We start from the raw sequence: 20746 nt of genomic DNA on the forward strand, positions 1-20746 counted from the left end.
GCTGAAGATTGAGAGCTGTTAATGGTGACCTAAGAGAAGAAATTAATTTTCTACATTTAAAGCGGGATTTGAAAATCTTCTCAAGCGTGGAATGACTTCAATCCTGGCCGTTTGCCGTTCTGGCTTGAAAAAGTTTCTGGGAAATGCTTCGAAATCTTTGCATTTCTGGCAATTGTTTGAAATATTTCACAGCAGACACAGCTAGTCCGCAAGTTGGGGGAAAATGCACCAGCAAACGTTGTATCATATTGTTTGTCCAAAGTAGAGATGGAATCGCTGGAACACGGTGAACACACGGTTTTACTTCCATACCGGCCAGTTTGACTCCGGTTCCTATTCCAAGGAAATGGTATCGACGGTTCCAAACAGTTTAAACGGTTCTGCCCATTCCAGACGGTTCATTTGAATCTACCTTCTGGAACTGGCTCCGACTGTTTTCGGAATCGCCCGGAACCTGTCCAACTATTTTGCTATTTTGTCCATCTCTTGCCCATATGCAGAGTGAGTGCGAACGAGACGGAAAGAATAAATAAGAATAATTTCGTTCCAATTTGACAGCAATCATGACCCCTGTTGTTCAGCGCGGATCATCGAAAAAAAAAACTATTAGAATAAAATTGTTCAGATACAACAAAAAAACAAAAGATATCTTTATAAAACTCGTACAGAATTTGTAATAAAAAAAACAAATTAATTTTCGATCGCTATTTGCAACTGTCAAATTTTTGTTAGTTGGGAAAACCGGCGCCCACGTTCCGATCCGCTCCTGGAACGTATGCTCCAACCATCGGACCGAAACCAATCGTCCCTGTTCCAGGAATCTCAAGATGGCGATCTGCCGTGACGGGTAACAAAACGGTGCGTGTGTGCAACTCGTCGTGTTCGTGTTTTTCAATGCATTTTCCCTGTAGACGAGAACGAGTCGTACCGTCGTTGGTACGCGTTGTGCGTGCGTGACCGAAAACGGCACGAGATATTGTAAGCATTAAACGCGGGTAGCCCAAAATCAGTTCCAGTGTGTGCGAAAGTTCAGCTATTGTTTGGTGGTGTCGAAGGTTGGCTGTGATGATGGTGGTGGTGGTGGTGGTGCAACGGAATCGTGCAGAGTAGTTTTGATGTGTTCGCTGCTGTCTCCAAACGTTGTGTTTGTGTGTGTGTTTGTGTGTCTGAGCGTGTCCCTAAAGCTTGTGTCGTTTTTTAATCCCCTTTTTTGCATTCTCTCTTTCACACTCTCTGTCTACCTGTACGTGTGTGTGTATTTATGTCTCGTTTTTTCATGCGCTGGATGAATACAAATTCACCTTAAAATTCTCACATCCCGCGCCCGCGCGTGTGTGTGTGGGGGGGGGGGGGGGGGGCTCGTGTGCAACTTTTTTTTTTCCTTCTGTGAAGACTTGGAAAATCGACTGGAGCGACAGTCCACTCTGGAGTTTTTGGTGGTGTTTTCGGGCCGCTGGAACACTTTTCCCTGCACTCACCTGCACGCACACACACCCACTCATTGTGCAAACGTTGCAAAATGTTGCCTGGCGCGTTTGTAAATGGGCTAAAAACTGTATCCTGATTTTCCTCTCCAATTTCACCCGACCAGCCCAAACCCGGGAAAGCTAACAGTTACTTGTCCGATGAGCGCCTTTTACTGCTAAAACTCGATTTTATTCGTTTTTTAGAAGTTTAAAATCGATGGAAAGGGTGCGTCCCGGTCACGGTCGATTATGGGAGGAGGAAAGCGCTGGGAAAAGCTCTACCTCCCCCCCCCCATCTTTCGGGGATGCTGGAAATGAATTCCTTCTTGCCACAGTCACGCATCGATGGATTCGCCACCTTCGATTGGGGGGGCGTTCGGTGGGAGGTGATTCTTTTCAACGGCGGAGCAACATTTTAACCTTTCCATCCTGCTGGAGCAAGGCGAAAAAAGCACCCTAAAAAGCGCAAGCAAGATCGAAGATGCGGTACCGCTGCATGCGAGTGGAAGCGGGATGGATACGTTACACGTAAAGCGGAGTGGCCGAGCGAGATGGAAACCCTCAAACGGCGGATGGCGGGTGTGTGAAATTGCAGAACCGTTTTTTAGTTTTGTTGGGAAATTCTATCCCATTTGTGTGGCGATTTTAGTGGATGTGGAGCAAATTTAGTGCACGAAGTTTGCGTTTTGCTTTTGACAATCAAATTAATCCGTGTGCTCTATCGCTTTCTCTCTCTCTCTCACTCCCATGAGTGAGTCTTTATGACTTGAAACGTTCCTTTAATCCACGCTTTTTTTTAAATGATTGTTTGAAACGAATAAGGACAATTCTGTCCCTCCTGTGTGGGGGAGGGGTGCGGTGCTTTGTTCCGCTGTTATTATTTAGAAAATAATGTGATTGCTTTCGGATAGACAACACCGTATTCGACCTTTCCCTTGCTTATATGCACACACACACACTGCCACCGTACAGACATGTCGAAATGTTAGCCTATATTAGCCTTAAAAATTGAAGTGCATCGGGAAAAATCTCCCATTTCCTTTCTCGTCGTGCGATCTCTTTCTGTTCCTCAGGAACTCTTCACCTGCCTCGAAGGAATGCGCACACACACACTTACACAAACAAAAGCCGTGCGTCCATTCCCGTTGTCAAAAGGGTGTGAGGGGGGGGGGGGGGAGTGTGCTTATTGATATTGTGGAAATTATTGTAGGAATCGATGCATGAGCAAAAAATTTGTCAAAATACAAGAAAAAAAGGCGTATAAATCACATCTCGTATGTGTGCTTGCACTAACACCGCGATTGATTCCTTTTAGGCAATTGAAAGCGAGCAGAGAGAGAGAGAGAGAGAAACGACAGCTTATTATCTGTTTCTTTCCTTTCCGACATCAAACTCGGTGCATTTTTTTGTTGTTGGAAGAGATTTCCTTCTGCATGTGTGTGTATGTGTGTCTATGGATGATTTGATGTGCTCAATCTCAATCCCGTGTGTGTACAGTGCTTGGTTGCATTAAAGAAAGCCCTCACAGCAAAACTATATAGTGCGACTGGTAATGGTAGTGGTGACGATAATCATGGTCAAGCAGCAGCGTCAATCTATCGAAGACATCTTCTGAATTCTGATCTCCATCATCTCACTCACTCACGTTGGATGGTCCCTTGTTGTTCTTGTCACACACGTATGTCCGCGCGCGTGTGTGTACGTGTGTCTCTCAAGTGCCGTTCTGGAACGAGATTGCAATTGTCCCGTCTGTCCCTTTCTGCCGTGATCATGATATTTAACCTATTTTGTACTGAAAAATGTACCAAAAATGTCTTATTTTTCTCCATTTTTTGGAACCCCCATGGAGAAGCCAGACATACACAAACGCAGCCAAACACACCTGAGGAGATGCAGCCATATTCTTTCGGAAAGGATTTATTTTGGGCCTGCTTTTTCCCGTCTCGTCTCGTTCAAGCGCGTCCGTGTGTGTGTGTGAGAGTGCCGTTCTTCTTCTTCTTGTGGGGCGAAACACCTTCTTTCCTCGTTGTTTTTGTTGTTGTTGTTCATGTCTCATTGTGTGAGCATGAGCAGAGCTTCTTTCCTGCAATTCCGCGCACATACACACACACACACACGCAAAGCACGGAGGTGTGTTTGTATCTTATACACACTAAACAAGAGGGATGAAACAGAAGGAGATGCAAATAGAGCTCCGGGTGTTGTGTGTGAAAAGGAGAGAGAGAGAGAGAGAGAGAGAGTTTCGGAGAATGCTTGGTATGCTTTTCTGTGGAAGCTGCGGTGTGTGTGTGTGTGTGAGTGTGTACATCTGAACTGAGACGAGATTCAATTTCCATCTAGAATTCCTTCTCCACAGGTATATTCGTGTGAGGGATGTGTTTGTATATGTGGGTGTGTATCACTGTTGGATGCTCGCTATTGCCTTCTTGCCCCTGAACTTTCATCTTTTATGAAGAATGGGAGATGCCTTCAGCGAGCTTTATCTTGTCTTGCCAAGCGTGTGTGTGTGTGTGTTTGTAAGTCTCTCTGTGTAGTAGGAATTTCTCGATTGGGAACTATCCGCTGTGTCACATCAAGCGCGGTCACCACATTTTTGGACGAAGTTTGCTAACTCCAGGTGGTGGCCTCACCAACATCAGACGTACACATCGTATGAGTTGTTGAAGTTAGCTAGGTCCCACCATCCATCCACCACCAACCAAACCCCCAACTCCCAAACACCGAGTTGTCCAATTACTAATTGTGTGTGTGTGCGTTTTTTCTTTGTTTCTTGTTTCGTTTCACAACAAAAAAATCCTGCAACTTCCTGGCCCTTCTGACTTCCAAAAGAAGTAGTGATAGCGGGTAGTGCGGCGACGATAATTGCCATCCAGCGGCGACAACACCGGTAGCCGGTTCAAGAAGGATTATTAGTGTGGGAATTCGACGATATCTCCATCCTGCAGCTGGCGGAAAGAAGTCCCAATATTCTGCCATACAACGCGCAAGAGGTCCGCGAACAATTCGGCCCGCTCAGGAACGCTCGCTCTAGCCCAGCACCGGAGGCGTGTAGAGGTACTGCCGGTTGGGAGGCGCGTGCGCATACTAACTTGCCATCCCCACACACCTCCATACACGTGCCAGTTTGTGGGTGTATTTGTGTGTCTGTGCGTGTGTGCGTGTGTGTGCTTGTTCACAATCAAACTACATCCACGATCAATCGAGTCAGTCTGCTGTCAGTCGATCAACAACCGTGCATTGTGGGGCGTCCCGTCCGGCATCTCTGTACCGGGTGTAGTGAACGTGTGTGTTCATGTACGTGTGACCGCAAGATGCGTTTGTTGTAGGGCCTGGTGCATCCTATACACAGACCTACGATCCGGTTACTTGCGTGCGTGTCGTGTGCCGCCAGTTCCAGCGTGTGGTGTTCGATTACAGCAGCAGCAGTAGGCCCTGCTGGTCCGGTGGTGGCGATGGCCACTCGGGAAGCGGTCACGGCACGGTAAGGCAAGCCGGGAAGATGATGTGCCTGCTTTGCTGGGGTATATTGTGTGTCAGTGTTCGCTAAAGTATCATCCCCGCGGTTTCGGTGTGCGAAGCGGGCGTGGTGGGGCGACGTCCGGGCCAGTCGATACCCGGTGGGAACGACGGAAAGCGAAAATCATGGCACCGGCGGCGGCATCATTAGTGCACCTTTGTGACCGGGTCGGTCTTGCCAGTGCGTTCACGTGTCACAGTCAGACTGTTCCGCGGTTGCCCACGTCCGCCAGCGTGTGAGCGTGCGTGTCCTTCCCCGACCTAGCGAACGGCGACGGGTGTTCGGGTGTTCGGGAAGTGCATCAATCAAATCAATCGCGGAGCGCGATCACCGCAACCAAGGAGCGGAGGACAAATAGAAACTGTAATCTATCAGCATATCAGAACAATCGTGCGTGTGTGTGAGAGAGAGAGAGAGTGTGTGAGTGTATCAGGAAGATACTGCGACACATTCCATTCGATCCTCTAGACTGTTGCGGGGTACTAACAGCGCAATTTCGAAGGTTTCGACTGGCAGGGGGGAGGGACCACAAGGATCCAAAAAACACACTCGTAACACAGCAAATCCTCTGCGGCTGGGTACCCCTAGGACCCAACCGTGCGTGCGATCCCCACTCGAGAATATGGAGAGGTTTCTGTCGCTGCTACTGCTGTGCTACGTACTGTACCAGAAGTTCGATGGCGTCATCAGTGACCAGGGTAAGTAATGCTAACGATAGCAGCATCCAATCCGTTGCTTAGGCTCTAATTTTAGTTTGCTTCCAAAGTCGGCTGTCGGCACGAAGCTATGGGACATAGCATTACATTTTCGGCGATTAAATCTATGAGATTGCTTGTGGAAGGCAGCTGGATTCAACGAGCGGACCGATCATTGAATAAACAACCTCTTAAGGCCATGCCTGCAATTTCTGGCTTACTAGACTTCTTGATACCGCCTAGTTGGATAGTCAGTCCGCGCTATGGGGGGGAACGGTTCAGGTGAGATTTGAACCTCGGTCCTGCCGTGTGAAGACCGCCCGATCGTGGACGTCATCAGTTCCCATACTGAACATAATCTCCAGCTGCGGGATCAATTCAAGTCAACGAAAGTCTGAAATGATAGCCCGAGACCTCTCGAGTTGGTAGAGCTGAAGAAGAAGAAGAGAAAGCTAAAGAGTCCTAAAGAATATGACAATGGAACCTTTTCCGATAACTATAAAATGCGAGACCCCGATTTCACCGTCACCATCTCATCATGATGGATGGACCCGTGTAAGACGATCTGTTTTTGCAACGTTCTAACGATCACCTGCTGCTGCTCCTACACCTACCAGAGATGCCCGTCCTGCTTGGAATATTAGTCCAGCGGTACCATTTTCCACGGTTCGGTTGAGATGTGGCGACAATAGGCGGCATCGGTTTACACGGTACGGGTGTCTGTTCCACCACGTGCCACTAGCGGTCCTGGAGGTATCATCGTCCACCACCACCGGCATTGTCGCGGTTCGATGATTTCGGCCGGGAGGATCTTCTTTCTTTTGTCAGGTAGACTGGGAGGGTGAGAGAGCGGGTGGGTGTGGTTGATGCCGAAGGCCAACACACAATAATGCATATGCAAATGGTAACACATCCCTGTTCGTTCTTTTGCTCCACCCTCCGGTTTGCTTTTGCAAGGAAGGAAGCAAGCGACAGGCAGGGAACCATCGTAGAGATATTCAAATTGGCAAGCTTTTGCTGATCTCAAGAATCAACCCTCTCCGGTGAGAGGTGTAGAGTGTCATATTTTTTTTGTTGGCCACTTTCCAGTCGAAATATTTAAAACCACACACATAGCTACGATAATTGTGACTTAACAATGTGGTTAAACGTCAAACGCAATACGTTGGAGAGTGTGGTCAACACCATGTTTTTAATGGTTTGCATATGGTTTAATTTGTGTGTGCGTGGGTGATCCTACCATATCGACACTATGGCTAACGACCGACCATGGATGGATCTGCAAGGATTGTAACGCAGCAGGAATTTTCTATTTTGTTCGTTACTGTATCCCTATGTGCAGTTCTGTGCTCAGCAGCAGCGACATAGGGTACAAAAAGGATTGAATGTCCTTTCTTGGGTTCCTGTAGCTGCGTCGGTCAATGGTTACCCAGGAAACTGACAGGCGGTCGTCGCCAGACGACAATGAAGTTGTCTCTGTCGTCCCGGCAGGAGGTCACAAATGTTGGGTCACGTAAAATGTGCGTGTGTGTCTGTCAAATAATAAATCATTGCACATTTGCTTCATTTGCGGCGTTCTAACCGATCGTTGACAATAATAGCAAGTTTTGTGTAAATTAATGACCTTATAACGCTTTGTCATGAGTGCAAGCTGGTTGCGAACGCATTAAAACTATTAAGGCATGACGATCTCTGAGTTGGGCGGTCCGGTGGCCGAGGCGACAGCGGCGCCGGTCTTCACACGGCAGGGCCGGGGTTCAAATCCCATTCAGACCGCCTCCCCGTACGAATGGCTGACTACTTTTCTACGGGTAATATTAAGTCACAGAAAGCCAGAAATGGCAGGCCGAGACCTCTCCAGGTTGTAGTGCCACAGAAGAAGAAGAAGATCTCTGAGTTCGTAGGTCCTTGTGGAGGTTTTATTTCGTTACCAGCTTTTTAGCAACCACGCTATGAAGTCGTCTGGATTTCTGGTTACACCTCGTGGATGTTGATTGGAGTGGGGCTGAATATCAAATCCTATCTGGACAAATTCTGACAATCCTGGCAACGACTGACGATCCGACTACGTGGTATCAATAAGTGAGGTAGAAATCACTGGTCGTTACGCCAAGCAGATGTCGAAGCTCTCGATGGAACTTGGATTGACTCTCAGAAAGGGCACAACGATTATATATCATCCAAGGACTTCTGGAACTGGCGAAGAGAGCTTAACGGGTCCCGGATGCTGATCAAACTCATCATGGTAGCCAACCAATTATTAAATGTCTTTGATGCACATATGGGGCCGATACGCTAATGATGCTGGTCTTCACACGGGGCAGGACCAGGGTTCAAAACCTATCCAGACCGCCTACCCCGTAAGCAGTGCTGACTACTTTGCTACGGGTAAAATCAAGTCACAGAAAGCCAGAAGTGGCAGGCCGAGACCTTTCGAGGTTGTAATGCCAAAGAAGAGGAAGATGATGCACATATAACATTTAGGATCTAATTTCGGACTGTGGAATTTGATGTCTGAGGGGGGGGGGGGAGTACCTTTTGAAGTCTCTGAAATCCTTTTCTTTCCTGTGTTTATTCGCTTGAAGTGTGTGGTGGTCGGTATGAGATAATACCAGATAAACACCAGTAGACTAGATCTTCAGAAAACCGTCCCACGTTTTTGAGAGTAAATCAACGAGAGGAAAACCATTTTCTTGTTGTTTTAAATTTCCATGTCCCATAAAAAAAACACACACGCACGCACACGCTGGTGTTCCTCTCTAAATAGGACTGGAAAGCAGAGACCGGTAAACACGCTCGCCAAGGCGCGCCTCTGGTTTACAGTAATTAACGTTGTGCCGGACGCACTTTTGTTTTATTATTGTTACCATTTCCTCCCGCCTTTTTGGCTTACATTCTTCTTGAGTTTTATATTTCGGGTTAATCTTTTCCAGCTCGTTGTGTTGTGGGTGGCATCAAACAATTTACTCCCGGGGGTTTTTGGATGATGTGAAGGCCCAGTGATGAGCGGTGGTGGGGGACAGCAGACACCGGCACGGAACGTGCCGGAATGGTTATTTTTGGGATTTTCCTTTCCGAAGGTACCGACGTAGCAGCAGATGCCTGCCTGCCTGCCTGCCTGCTGTTTGGCCTCTGCAGCTTCTGCACGGAATAGTTCGGGAGAGGGATTTTTTGTTGTTAAATGTGTATTATTATTACATACCCGTTCTTGTCACGGAAGAGAGGGGGCAGAAAAAATCCAGACAAAAGCGAAACTATCTAGAAATGTGATGAAATATTTAAAACCTCCCCCCGTCCGTCCGGAAAAACGCTAGCCAGATGGAAAGCGGCGGAATATGCATATGCATACAATTCTCACCGGAGACTAAAATTACAAATTTAATATTTCAAATTTCTACCTCTCGTGGCCCCCTCTCTGTGCCTATATGGTTAGCTGCAAATGGGGAAGAATATTTGCACGCGCTCGCCTTGTGTGTATAGCTCAGCAACAAAAAAAAAAAAAAAAAAGAGCGGGGAAAATGGTGTTAGTAAGGGTTAAAGAATAGTTTTCACATTGTTTGGGCATGCCTTCGAATAGTCTTCAAATATTTGGATATCGTTTTTCTAATTCCCCGTGTGTGTGTGTGTGAGTACCATGCCGACCAGTAACTTGTGTCATGTATATGGGGTAAAGAAGCAGCAAAAAATGACAGTCTGCGACGGAGATGAAGCTGGGACCTCCAGGTACTATAGCACATGAAGTACTTCTTCTTCTTCTTCTGTGGCACTACAACCTCGAGAGGTCTCGGCCTGCCATTTCTGGCTTTCTGTGACTTAATTTTACCCGTAGAAAAGTAGTCAGCCTTTCGTACGGGGAGGCGGTCTGGATGGGATTTGAATCCCGGCCCTGCCGTGTGAAGACCGGCGCCGCTGTCGCCTCGGCCACCGGACCGCCCCAAGTATGAAGTACTCCCGGGGATAAAATCACATCTGGTCCGTTGCCCAGATACCGAGGATCGACTAGCAGACTACGTGGTATTAATAAATCTTGTAAGTCATTAGATGACCGGCATGATCTAGCAGGTCGTTAGAAGACATCTCTCCAAACTCTGTCCAAAGCTGACGATAAGGATAATGAAGGAGTCAGTACAAGCTGAACTGGTGGACAGCGAATTAGACTCGCCAGGCTCTGGTGAGCTAATCATATCAGGAACACCCAGCCCATAAAATCTTGATGAAGGCGCAGAAGGCACCAGTGATGTCCTACTTCGGGTGTTCATATTGGGCTGATGACGTTGCTGTCTATACTGTCGACGGTACTGTCTTTCGTTACTCAAAGATAACTTAGCCTTGTTAGTAAATAGACTTGTACTTCGTTTAAGGAGGTATCCAAGTCCCCTTGTATATCTTGGCTTACCATTACTGGTTCCTTTGGCTTGATTATATCCGTAGCTAGACAGTCAGATATTCACTTTCGAGTGGACCAATGGCTGGCCCTTGACGAACTTGGTTGGTGTGCATTTGAGACGTCAAGCTGACCCTGCAAAACTTGAGTTGAAGGTAGTTGAAGTTGGACATCGATCAGCAAGCAGCACAGTCAAATAGTAAACTTCTTGACAGGATGTCCAAGGGCCTTCGAGTTTTTTGGTGTTGTCCCAATATCAACAATTCTTGCTTAGTAACTCCCCAATTCATCCAGCAATGAGCCTGAAGTCGAGTAAATTTGAGGGCTAGACGAGATACTTGAGGAAGATAATCCAGAGCGGGACTGGATACCTTATGCTGCCGGGTGAAGACCGGTGCCCGCTATGGTGCCCCCACCAGATCATTACTTCCACTAACAAGTAAACGAAAAGCTATTCAATATGTTGTTTGAAATTTAGAAATAGCCAACCGCCATTTTGATGCGCAAAACATTAAAGTCCTTAAGGGCGATGGAACGAAACCATCACAAAGTAGGCACTCAAAAGAAATGCGCTTTCGCATCCCACCATGTCTCGATTTTTTTGGAGAAGGTGCCCTTTATTTTAAGTTATTTTTTTTCTTCTGGTGTGCAACTTCTCGAGAGCTCAGCAAGCTCCTCAACAGCAGCAAACCAAATCTCAACGAGCTCGCCGGATGCCGGAGAGCAGACAAGAGAGCATACCAGGGTGGAGTGAAGTAAACGGGCCAGTTGTGCTGTAAAGAAAAGGGGGGAGCACAGAAGGGAGGAAGGGAGGAGGGGGGGGGGGAGAGGGTGGTTGGAGTTTTTGGTGCACAAAACGCACCGTTTCATTCACCCCTTGGTGTGTTCGACGACCCCAAACATATTTTGGGACATTATGAATTCGTCGCAAAACCTCCTTCCCCCCCCCCCCCCCCCTCCACCCATTTCCACCCCATCCCTTCCCGCAACAATAGCCACTTAAAGGCTTCTTTCGTGTCTCGGGCAGCAGCATAATGCAACAAGCAGCGCTGAGAAGTAGCGCGGTTGGCAGAAAAACAAAAAATTGGAACGGGGTTAATAAACGCACCCCTCCGAGCGCCCCCATACCCGCTGCATCACTTTCACTGCTGGTTCGGTTCGGGGTGGCGGAAAATTTGTCCTTAGAAAGGACAAAGCTTCGACTCTGTCGTTGAAGTCAAAAAGAATAAACACTTCGCAACGACTGAAAAAAAAACTCCCCAGTTGGTACAAACCCCCCCCCCCCCCCCCTTTTATGAGGCACTCACACATGAGCGTGCAGGAAAAGCGCACCACCCACTTGGTGGTGGAAAATTGCGATGAACTTTTTCGTTTTCTTTTTCTCCCTAGAGCAGCCCCCGGGGTGAGGTGGACCGCGTGTAACCTGCTTGCATTTCGATTCGATTCGCAGCAGGAGGGATGGAAAATGATTTTTCCCTTTCGTTCACAGCTAAGCACGGGTAAAAGAAAAATCGGCAGGAAAAAAAACAGGTCCATAAACATCATGCAACCACACACAAGCATCATGATGTTCGAGCATTGTCCTTGTCCTTTGATTTAATAGCATCCGGCGGGACGAGTGGCTGGTGGAGGGAAGGGCATCCATTTTCACAGTGTGTGTGTGTGTGTGTGGGCGAGATGCATGTAAGCTGGTGGTCGCCTTTTTGGACGCTTTTCCTCCCTTCCTCAAAATGTGAATGTGGGTGAGAGAAGTGGCACAGGTTGAACGAACTTTTCCTTCCATTACCATTTTTGAGCTTTTTCGAATTCTACCCCGAAAAATTATCCTTTCGAGAGAGAGAGAGAGAGAGAGAGAGAGAGAGAGAGAGAGAGAGAGAGCTCTCACACACATACATACACCCGATGAAAGGGAAAAGCTTGTCAAATCTGGGTTTCTTGTTTTTTTCTTCTCCTTCTTCTTCTTCATCTTCGAAATATGCACTTGAAGTGCTAATGAGCACGGGTAAGGTCACTGACCAGTTGAAGGTTTTTTTTTTTTGAACCCCCAAACAAACACAATGGAGAAGAAAGGGGGTTTGAAAGGCTTGATGTTTAATGCAACTGTAAGTGGTAATCGTGAGTGAGCATTTCAATTCTAGGACGTCCCGTTTTTTAAAGAGATCATAAAAAAAAGGATGAATATGAGTGCTCCACTCAAGAAAAGGTAGAGTCTGTATGGGATAGAGGTTGAATCTTGGCAAATGTTGTTAGCAATATTTTTTGAGATGCAATTTTTTACGTTCAAATTGAATACTGTTTACGCACAAAAACAGCATCAGTTTACGCTGGCATTCTCCAGGAATGTGCATCCGAACTGCAAAATACATTAAGTGAGAAATGTTCCAGGATCAGGTACCAACGGTAGCATCAGTTTCTAGAACAGTAACATTGGATGCATCGCCTTCTATACTGGAAGTCTTGGAGCGCTGCAGAAGTCCTGGAGAGCTTCAGAAATTTTGGTGGACTCCATCTCCATTTGGGCTTACGCCAGCTCCAAATCCATCCCTGTAGAAGTCACTTGAGAAGTCTTTTAGGTCCTAGGAGGTTATCCGGTGCCAATCTCATGTTCTAGCCCGAGGAAGCTGCCGAGTCTTTAGTCGCTTGCACCATGGTGATATCACCGGTCAAGATCGTAGCAATTCCCTCATTATCCGTATATGCCTCTGTGGACATGGACTCTGTCCAAAGCTGAGGACTCCTTTTAGACAGTTTTTAGAAGCCTTCCCGCGAACGCCTCTAAGAAGAGTTCGCAAACTTTGGGCAGAGTCCATGTTCTCAGAGGCGTATATGGATACTAAACCTATAAATATTCCAGAAAGTGACAGCTTCATGCGTCGCGTGACAGGTGTTTGGAGTGGAGAATATTCCTCAGGACAGCTCAAGAGAAACAACATACTGATGCAGCCTTCAAAGTTCCTTGGGGACTAGTTGGGATATTCGACGCACTTTTTTCTTCTAACCTGTTGTTTATAGCTCTTCCAAATTGCTTCTTGGCATCAAAGTTGGTAACGAACTTCGGAAGTTTAAGTGATCTAAAGTTAAAATATTGTCTTCCAAAAAGTGACTTTGGTTTGTGAGTTGGACCTCTAATAACTTCCCAAAAAAAGTATATAAAATTGTAAAAAATTACATTCTTCCTAGCATTCGATTTCTCATAGTCTCAGGATTGCCCTATGTCTTGTTTTGAAGTTTCAATCCCACCAACTGTCCAACTTGTGTGCGCACTGCCGTGAAACAAGTCCGATGAACTTGTGTCTCTTGCCCAGCTATCTTGCCTGTTACTACTTGCAACCGGTCCGACCCATTCCTGACCGAAAATGCGATGTGTGATGATGTGGGGCAGAGTGGCGCGGAGTAGTGGTGGTGATGGCGGAAAAAGGGCGCTTTTTTGGGAAAGGGTCCCCGCGGGCAACGAAAGCAAAATCCCACTTCAAAATCCTTAGCTTTTCCCGACATTCCTTTGCTATCTCTCTCTCTCTCTCGGTCGCTCTCTCTGTCGCTCTTCTTCTTGTATGGAAGAGAAGGCTAGCAATAGCAGGGTGTGTGTGTGGGATAGCTTTGGGGTGAGCTCCAGTGGGGTGGGTTGGCTCGTCCTATACCGATTACACTCTCGACGGTAAAACATAGAGAAAAGAAAAACTTCGTCTGCTGCTTAGTCTCTCTGCGTGTGTGTGTGTGTGTCTGTGAGGCAGGTAGTTGTCCTTTGAGTGTCGTCTTCGCGTCTCCATCAAAGTCTCTCCTCTCATGCGTTGCCCCGCGCGATTTGCCGACTGTTTTTTTTTATCCCATCCAACCTCATCCATCCTTTCAGAGGCAGCCCCCCTTTCGGTGATGGCTTTTCCTTCAAGAAAAGGGAAACTCTCGTACGAGAGGATGATTATCGTCGATTCATCGAAATTTCCCTTGCATTTGTTATTCAATTCGGATTATGTATGGAGTTTTTTAGTTGTCCGTTTACCTCCCTGGCAGTAGCGAAAATAGCGCGGGTGGGTTTTTTTGTGTATTGAGATGTATTTTTTTAAAAATAATTTTTGATTTTGACATGTCAATCGAGCTTAAGTAATCTACGACTTACTGTTGCTGTATCTCGAACTCGAACGTAGTTAAATTTAAATATCTGTAAACTTTTTGTATATGGTCTGAAGAACACTGCATTTTTTTAAAATAAATTTAAATAATATTTAACAAACCAAATAAGTATAAAACAGTAAAGCATGTTTTCCAAGTAACCATCGTAGATCGAAAAAAAAAACGAAATTAAATTTAAAATGACAGTTAACGGCTAAGGAGCCTAAGCGTTACCTTGCGTTACTCTAGGTCACCAAAACGGATTTCTGTACTTTTGATGCTCCTCGAACCGTTATTTTCTATCCACCTAATGATTATGCATGCCATGATGTGAGTTATGTGCTCTTTATCTTGTCGGAAAGGTACGTTTCGCTCGTTTTTGGTTAAGCTCCTGCTAGTTATATTCTTGAATCTCATGAGATGGCCTGTGTTGCACCACACAGAAGGACATGCGGACTTTCACTTCATGTTGAAAATCTTCCAAAAGCGAAAAGAAAATTCAAAAAGAGAGAAAAGAACCCTGTTGTACCCCCATATCGACATTTCCACCTTATTTAGCTTGTTCTCGTCCTCCTCCAAGCAAAAAGCAGGAGCTTTTTTCCTCACTTTTTTTAGACCGTTTTCCCCGAGGTGGGTTGGAGTGTGGAGAGCGTGTGTGTGTGAGGGAGAGAGATCAAGATTTAGGGATTTTTAATTTTGTTCCCTGTGACAGTGAGTGCAGTGAAAGGAAGGCCCAGTTGTCAGGGTGCTCCAGAACAACGGGAGACAAGAGCGAAAGGGAGATTTTGTTTTGGAAAAGTGTTTAAAAACAGAGGTGGAAAACTCTGTGCGGCACTGTTATGAGAATGAGGAGCCTTAGTCGGTAGTCGTCGATGTGAGACAAGTGTAACGAGACCCCCAAAAAAAAATTGGAAGCAAAGAAAAAAAATCTCCCTGTGTGAGACAAACAAAACAACGCCAAAAAAAAGGAATATCGCAATTTTTGTGACTTTTCTTTACAATATCCCGATCCCCGAATCTTTATCCTTCTATCCTTGCAGAGTCTGTAGAGTTTCCTTTAGCTCCACTGCAAATTAAAGGGTGGAGATGTGGAGGGGTAGAAGTAAGGATATCCAACCACTCGGTTCGGTTCATCAGCAGCGGCAGCGGCAGTACTAGCAACAGCCACTCGAGTGGAGAACGAATGAGATGCCGCTCTCTGCCGTGCTTGATGAGGTCAACGAACGAGAACGCATCCGAGAATCGTGGCGTCGTCGCGGTCCTTAGAGAGAGAGAAAGAGAGAGAGAGAGAGTAATGGAAGGGGAGACGTGGGTAAAGAGTTTTCCGTTCCATGTCGGTGTGTATGTACACCGAAATTTTCGCACGCCTCCTCCCGGTCCTAGAGAGTTGTCTGAGGGTTCGTTATACAGGGTGACACATATTTATGGCACGCGCGATAAAAACCCCCTCAACGGAAATCCTTTAGCTGTGTTTTTCTCCAAATTTTCCGGATCGAATTTTATTATCCACATCCTATCACTGTCGGAGTGGTTGCTGGAATGTTTTTGAGTTTTATTCCCAAAGCAAAACTTTATATAATTTTTTTATGGATTATACCCCCAAGAAATGTTTGTGTGGAGAAGCAATTCACAGTTCGTTTTTATTGCCAATTGATTGGTTAAAATCCTGGTATAGAAATTCGGTTTTTGTAAGATCAAAGGCATCGTAATGGAGGAATCTAATTAGGCTCGTTATTGCATACATTCAGGCGTATTTTTTTATTTTCTTCCAGTCCTGCCGTGTGAGGCGACAGTGGCGTTGGTCTTCACACGCCAGGACTGGGGTTCAAATCCCATCCAGACAGACCGCCTCTCCGTACGCAGAGCTGACTACTTTGCTGTGTGTAAAATTAAGTCACAGAAAGTCAGAAATGGCAGACCGAGATCTTTCAAGGTTATAGCGTCAAAGAAGAAGCAGAAGAACTGGGTTAAAATCCTAGCAGAGAACTCCGGTTGTGCAAAAAGCAAAGACATCGTAAAAGAGGAATCAAATTAAGTTCGTTATTCACTCGCATTGCATACATTCAAGCGTTTATTTGTTTAACAAAATGATAATACTTTTACGTCAATCCTGCACAGACGTTCACAGGAGTTCGATTCATACAATGGAACATTTGAATTACTTTGCAGAATGTTTCAAATGGATAGTGGAATATTGCTAGCTCATTATGGAGCTTTGCAATCATACAATGGAATGCTTGCATATACAGTCAGGGATCAAAATGAAAGATTTTCTTTAAACATACCAAACGCATTACACGACTTCCCCTTACTGTATGCAAAATTCCACTATATGATTGCAAAGGTCCACAATATTGAACTGGGCAGACACACCCTGTACTATGGGAGAGTGTGTTGTTTACTTCAAACGACAAACATTCTAACCTCACAAAACTTTCTCCTCTTAAAGGGTTTGCTCTTCGCCCACAAATGTTGCTATAAAATTATAGCACAGCTCTACTATGTTTGCAGTTACGCATTTGGTTCGGCAACCAAAGTTCGTATTTGCTTTCGTAAGGGTTCAGGGGGAGGCGCTGGCAAAAAGGGTTTTCCCCAACCCACCTCTCTCACCTTTGTCGCTGCACTGCTTCTCAAGGAGCACCCAGTAACGGCTTCAACGGTTCACTAACGAGCAAAATGTATAGGGGGAATGTAGGGAAGACTCCGTTCCTATCATCTCGGACACACACACACGCGCGCGCGCGTTAGATTGACCCGAGTTCTCCCGTATAGTTAGTGCGTTTCGTGACAGCCGTCAGTACACAGGTCGGGAACTGAATTACTATAACGCATCCATCGAATGTCGCATCATCATTAGCGGGTCCTCGTTCGGACTTGGTGCGTACGGATGGGTTTGGGGAGGGAAGGGAGGGAAAAGAGTAACGGAAAACCGTTCCATTAATAAAAAGGTAAAACTCCAAACAAAGAGCACCTATAGGCGCCCACACACACACACACACACACAGGCGGGCGCTTTGGTCGACCTCAATGACACGAGTCTAGTGTGTCGGCAGCACCGGTACGGAAATTGGACGTGATGCACCAGCGTATGTGTAATTGGAAGGTGTGTGCAACCGAGCTGCAGCACCGATGCGCTGACGATAATGCACTTCCCCTTCCCGCCTCCTATCCCCCCACATATCTATCCCCCCTTTTACATCTCGTTCGGCTTGGTCTTTTGATAAATTATCTAAATGACCCGCATACTACGCGTAAAGGGTACAGTAGAGCATGGCCGTCATTTGTACCCGGCACGAGCGCGTTCCTTTGCGTTCCCCGGCGAAAGGCGACTCCATCAATCGTGCTGTGGGGTGCATTTGCTAGATTTGTTTAGCGCTGCTAAATCTCGGCGAACCGTGAAAAAGCCCCGAGTCTCCGATCATCAGTCACTACAGGAGTGCGATTGACTCGCTGCTAGTTGATGGGACAGCGGACGTGATGCTTCGGCCGGCGAGCGAGTAAACCCGATGTCGATGGGCTTTAAAACTTAAAGAGCATTGTGCTTTAATACACGCCCCGACCTACATCTACCTACATGGAAACGTCACGTAACCGACACCGGACAATCGGTCGTAAAGTTCAAAGCTTTTTGTAGCATTTGTTGCTTCCTGTCATTGTATTGTATGTTTGCTTTAGAAAATGTGAATCGCTTTATTTGGGTTGTACTTAACGATTTCTGTTCTCGCTTTTTTCTTTTTGCAGTTGTTTTGCTGGACACCACGAAGGAGGCGACGCTGGAGTGGACCCGATATCCCTATGGACCGCAGGCACAAACGCCCGGGGTGAGTTCGACGGTTTTGTTTTTGGTTGCACGGAATCAATCAAGCACGGAAGAATACTGTATACGGAATGTGAAACACCTCCCAAAGATAGAAGTCGCGTAAAGCAACTGTTAGATTTAGGCTAGCTTACAGCTTGGAGAAATTCAATGGAAGGATGTCAGAATTTTGCAGCGCAGGGCAACTCTTGCTATTTTAGTGACGATAGAGAAGAAGAAGAAATCGAAGATACATCTTTTCAAAGTAGTTGGTAGAACGGCACAACATACACAGAGTTCTTAAATCATATGTACGTCCCAGCACCCAGGGCGACAGCGGCTCCGGTCTTCACACGACAGGACCGGGGTTCAAACCCCATCAGGGCCCGTTCCCCCATAGTCAGGACTGACTATCCAGCTAAGCGGCTATTAATAAGTCTAGTAAGCCAGAATTGGCAGCCATTACCTTAAGAGGTCATTGGACCAAGTAAGAAGAAGAAGAAGACGTCTTCAGCACGTGGCGCGTAAACTATGAGGACTTCATTAGGATGCGTGGTATAACTTAAAAGCATTTGCGGCTGCGCTGTATTAGGAACTTTCCGTGGAGTCTTCTTCTTCTTGCATCAGACAGACACGGTAATAGCTCACAGCTTCATTAGTCGTTAAGCTAGACCGTGAAGAGAGATTCCATTCCCCCCGGCTGGATAACGTTTTCATCCATTAGAAACGTCCAAAAGAATCTAATCAGCTATACGTCAGCTTAATGTCAAAATTTGTAGGCTTGCCGACAATATTCCATACACACAAATTAGGCAAAGCCCGACCGATCGTTCAGGCAAGATGATGTACTAGGTGCCTAGCGGGTCTCGCAAACTCTACCGTCCGTGATGACATCAGGACACACCGCCGCCAGGGTACGGCATGAAGTGTAGCAACCATAAGCCAAACTCTCATCAAAGTAGCTTTCTTATGCAAATGAACGCCGGGAAATCATTCCTCAAAGTAATAGCCTCCGAGCGTATAAAGCTAGTCGTTAGGTTAGCTTCACCGCATTTTTCTGTGTGTCCGGTATTGATCCAACCGGTCAATGGTGTTTCTAAGCTAAGATTCTAAATTAGCGTGTTAGCTGCTTCGTCTCAAAGTAAATGAGATTGTGATGGGATTTTTTGGATGCAAAAAAACACACGGCATTGATGTATGCAAATGTTAATAAAACGAGATCTATCTGGGAGAGCTCAGGAGCCACACCGCCACCGTGAAGGAATGCTTCACTCAATTAAAAGACAGGCAGCCCGCCCCGTCATTTAGGATTATGAGGCAAACCAGTGGGGAAGATTTTTATGCTCCCGCTATCGGTCTGGTTTTTTAATGCACAAACTTTACTATCGGCCACTCACGGTCGGTTTGCCATTAAAAAAAAAAAAAACATGGCGTGACGCACCGCGCCAAGATGAAGAGATGAAATGCAATCGGGAATCGGGTGCAATAAAAGCAAACAAAGACGAAGTCGTCTCGCCCATATTTATATATTCTTGAAGAGGCGGATCGACTCGAGTAGCTGAGAGCTGTCCAACGCTGTTGGGTCACCCATATCGAAGACGTTACTTCAACATCCCGGTCCTGAAGATGAGCTATCTACAGAATAATTTGACTTTAAAAAGATCAAAAGCTCCTACCCTCCTCTTCAAACCATCGGCCGGGCCGCGAGTCTTTTCTCGTCCATAAAAAAGTCAAATTAGAAGCAATAAAATATTGGAATAAAGCCCCCCCCCGAAAAGCAACCGGTAGTAGTTGCCGGTCGAACGCTAATAACGTCGCTGTTTGCCTGCGTTAGACGTTAAGACAGTGGCGGCATCAAGACGCGACCTCCCGGTCGGTGGAAAAGCGCACTGGTTTTCTCGTTCTGTTTGTTCGGAAGCATCCACAAGACCGCAATAAAACAAAAAAACGCAGAGGGATGCGCGGAAGTTTTTGGCGCTTAAGGCATCATTAGCTTACGGTGGAGGGGGCCGCCGGCTTAATGTGAACCCGAGGCGCTATCCGGTTGAAATTTGGCGACCGACGGGCTTTTGTTTTGGGCGAGTTGAGGCCCGATCGACCAACAGGTGCATGAAGAGAACACTCCCGGGTGGGGTTTGTTTTTTTTATAGCGCAACCCCAACCATTCACCAACGGGTCGGTATCGGTACCACCGGGCCAGCCACGCTGCCACGAGGCACTAGTCGTGTGTGCCATCCACACCGAAATCCAACCAGCGGGGGGGAGGTATGTGGAGAGTAGAGGTCCCGAAGAGGAAAGAGGTGACTGAACAAACAGCGGGCTGTTGGGCGCAAAACCTGTTTCTCTGGAGCCGGGTTGTATGTGGCGAAGCATAATCGCTGGGCCCGCCACCGGGGAAGTAGAGATTGGAGAGTGACGCCGATCCATTGGAAATCGAAGACATTAGCGATGTGTGGCGTTGATACGCTCTCACATAGAAAGAAGAAGAAGAAAACGCCGTTTGGTACGTCCGGTGCCACTCTAATCGGTTGGTCGTTGATCAAAATGAAGCCGAAACGGCTTGCGAGCAGCAAGTTTTCTTTCTGAGATATTAATTTAAATAGAGCGTGTGTATGGGGGCGATACGGTTAAGCTAGATAGATTAATTAATTAATTAAGAAAACGAAAATTAGTTTGTCAAATCACATCGACAAGAGTATGAGTTGTTGTGGACCATGCTCTAGAAGTCTTCAGGATTCCTAGAATATCCCATATACACAGTCGCTGGTTTTTCGACAGGAA

General features: G+C 46.5%; 1 protein-coding gene across 7 annotated transcripts in view; it reads left to right on the forward strand.

Moving 5' to 3' along the window:
• Nucleotides 1-806: 806 nt before the first annotated feature.
• LOC118505643 (ephrin type-B receptor 1) overlaps nucleotides 807-20746 on the forward strand; it is a 33586-nt gene continuing 13646 nt past the window's right edge. For 2 of the 7 annotated variants that reach the window (XM_036041772.1, XM_036041782.1), the window contains exons 1-3: nucleotides 808-978; nucleotides 4296-5681; nucleotides 17911-17990. In XM_036041772.1, coding sequence (XP_035897665.1) covers nucleotides 5606-5681; nucleotides 17911-17990 — 156 coding nt within the window. In that variant the 5' untranslated portion in view covers nucleotides 808-978; nucleotides 4296-5605. Of the gene's footprint in view, nucleotides 979-4295; nucleotides 5682-17910; nucleotides 17991-20746 lie in introns of all 7 variants that reach the window. The other 5 variants (XM_036041726.1, XM_036041734.1, XM_036041743.1 and 2 more) reach the window with 5 other exon arrangements.

Source organism: Anopheles stephensi, chromosome X (assembly GCF_013141755.1).
Source record: "Anopheles stephensi strain Indian chromosome X, UCI_ANSTEP_V1.0, whole genome shotgun sequence".
Lineage (NCBI taxonomy): Eukaryota > Metazoa > Arthropoda > Insecta > Diptera > Culicidae > Anopheles > Anopheles stephensi.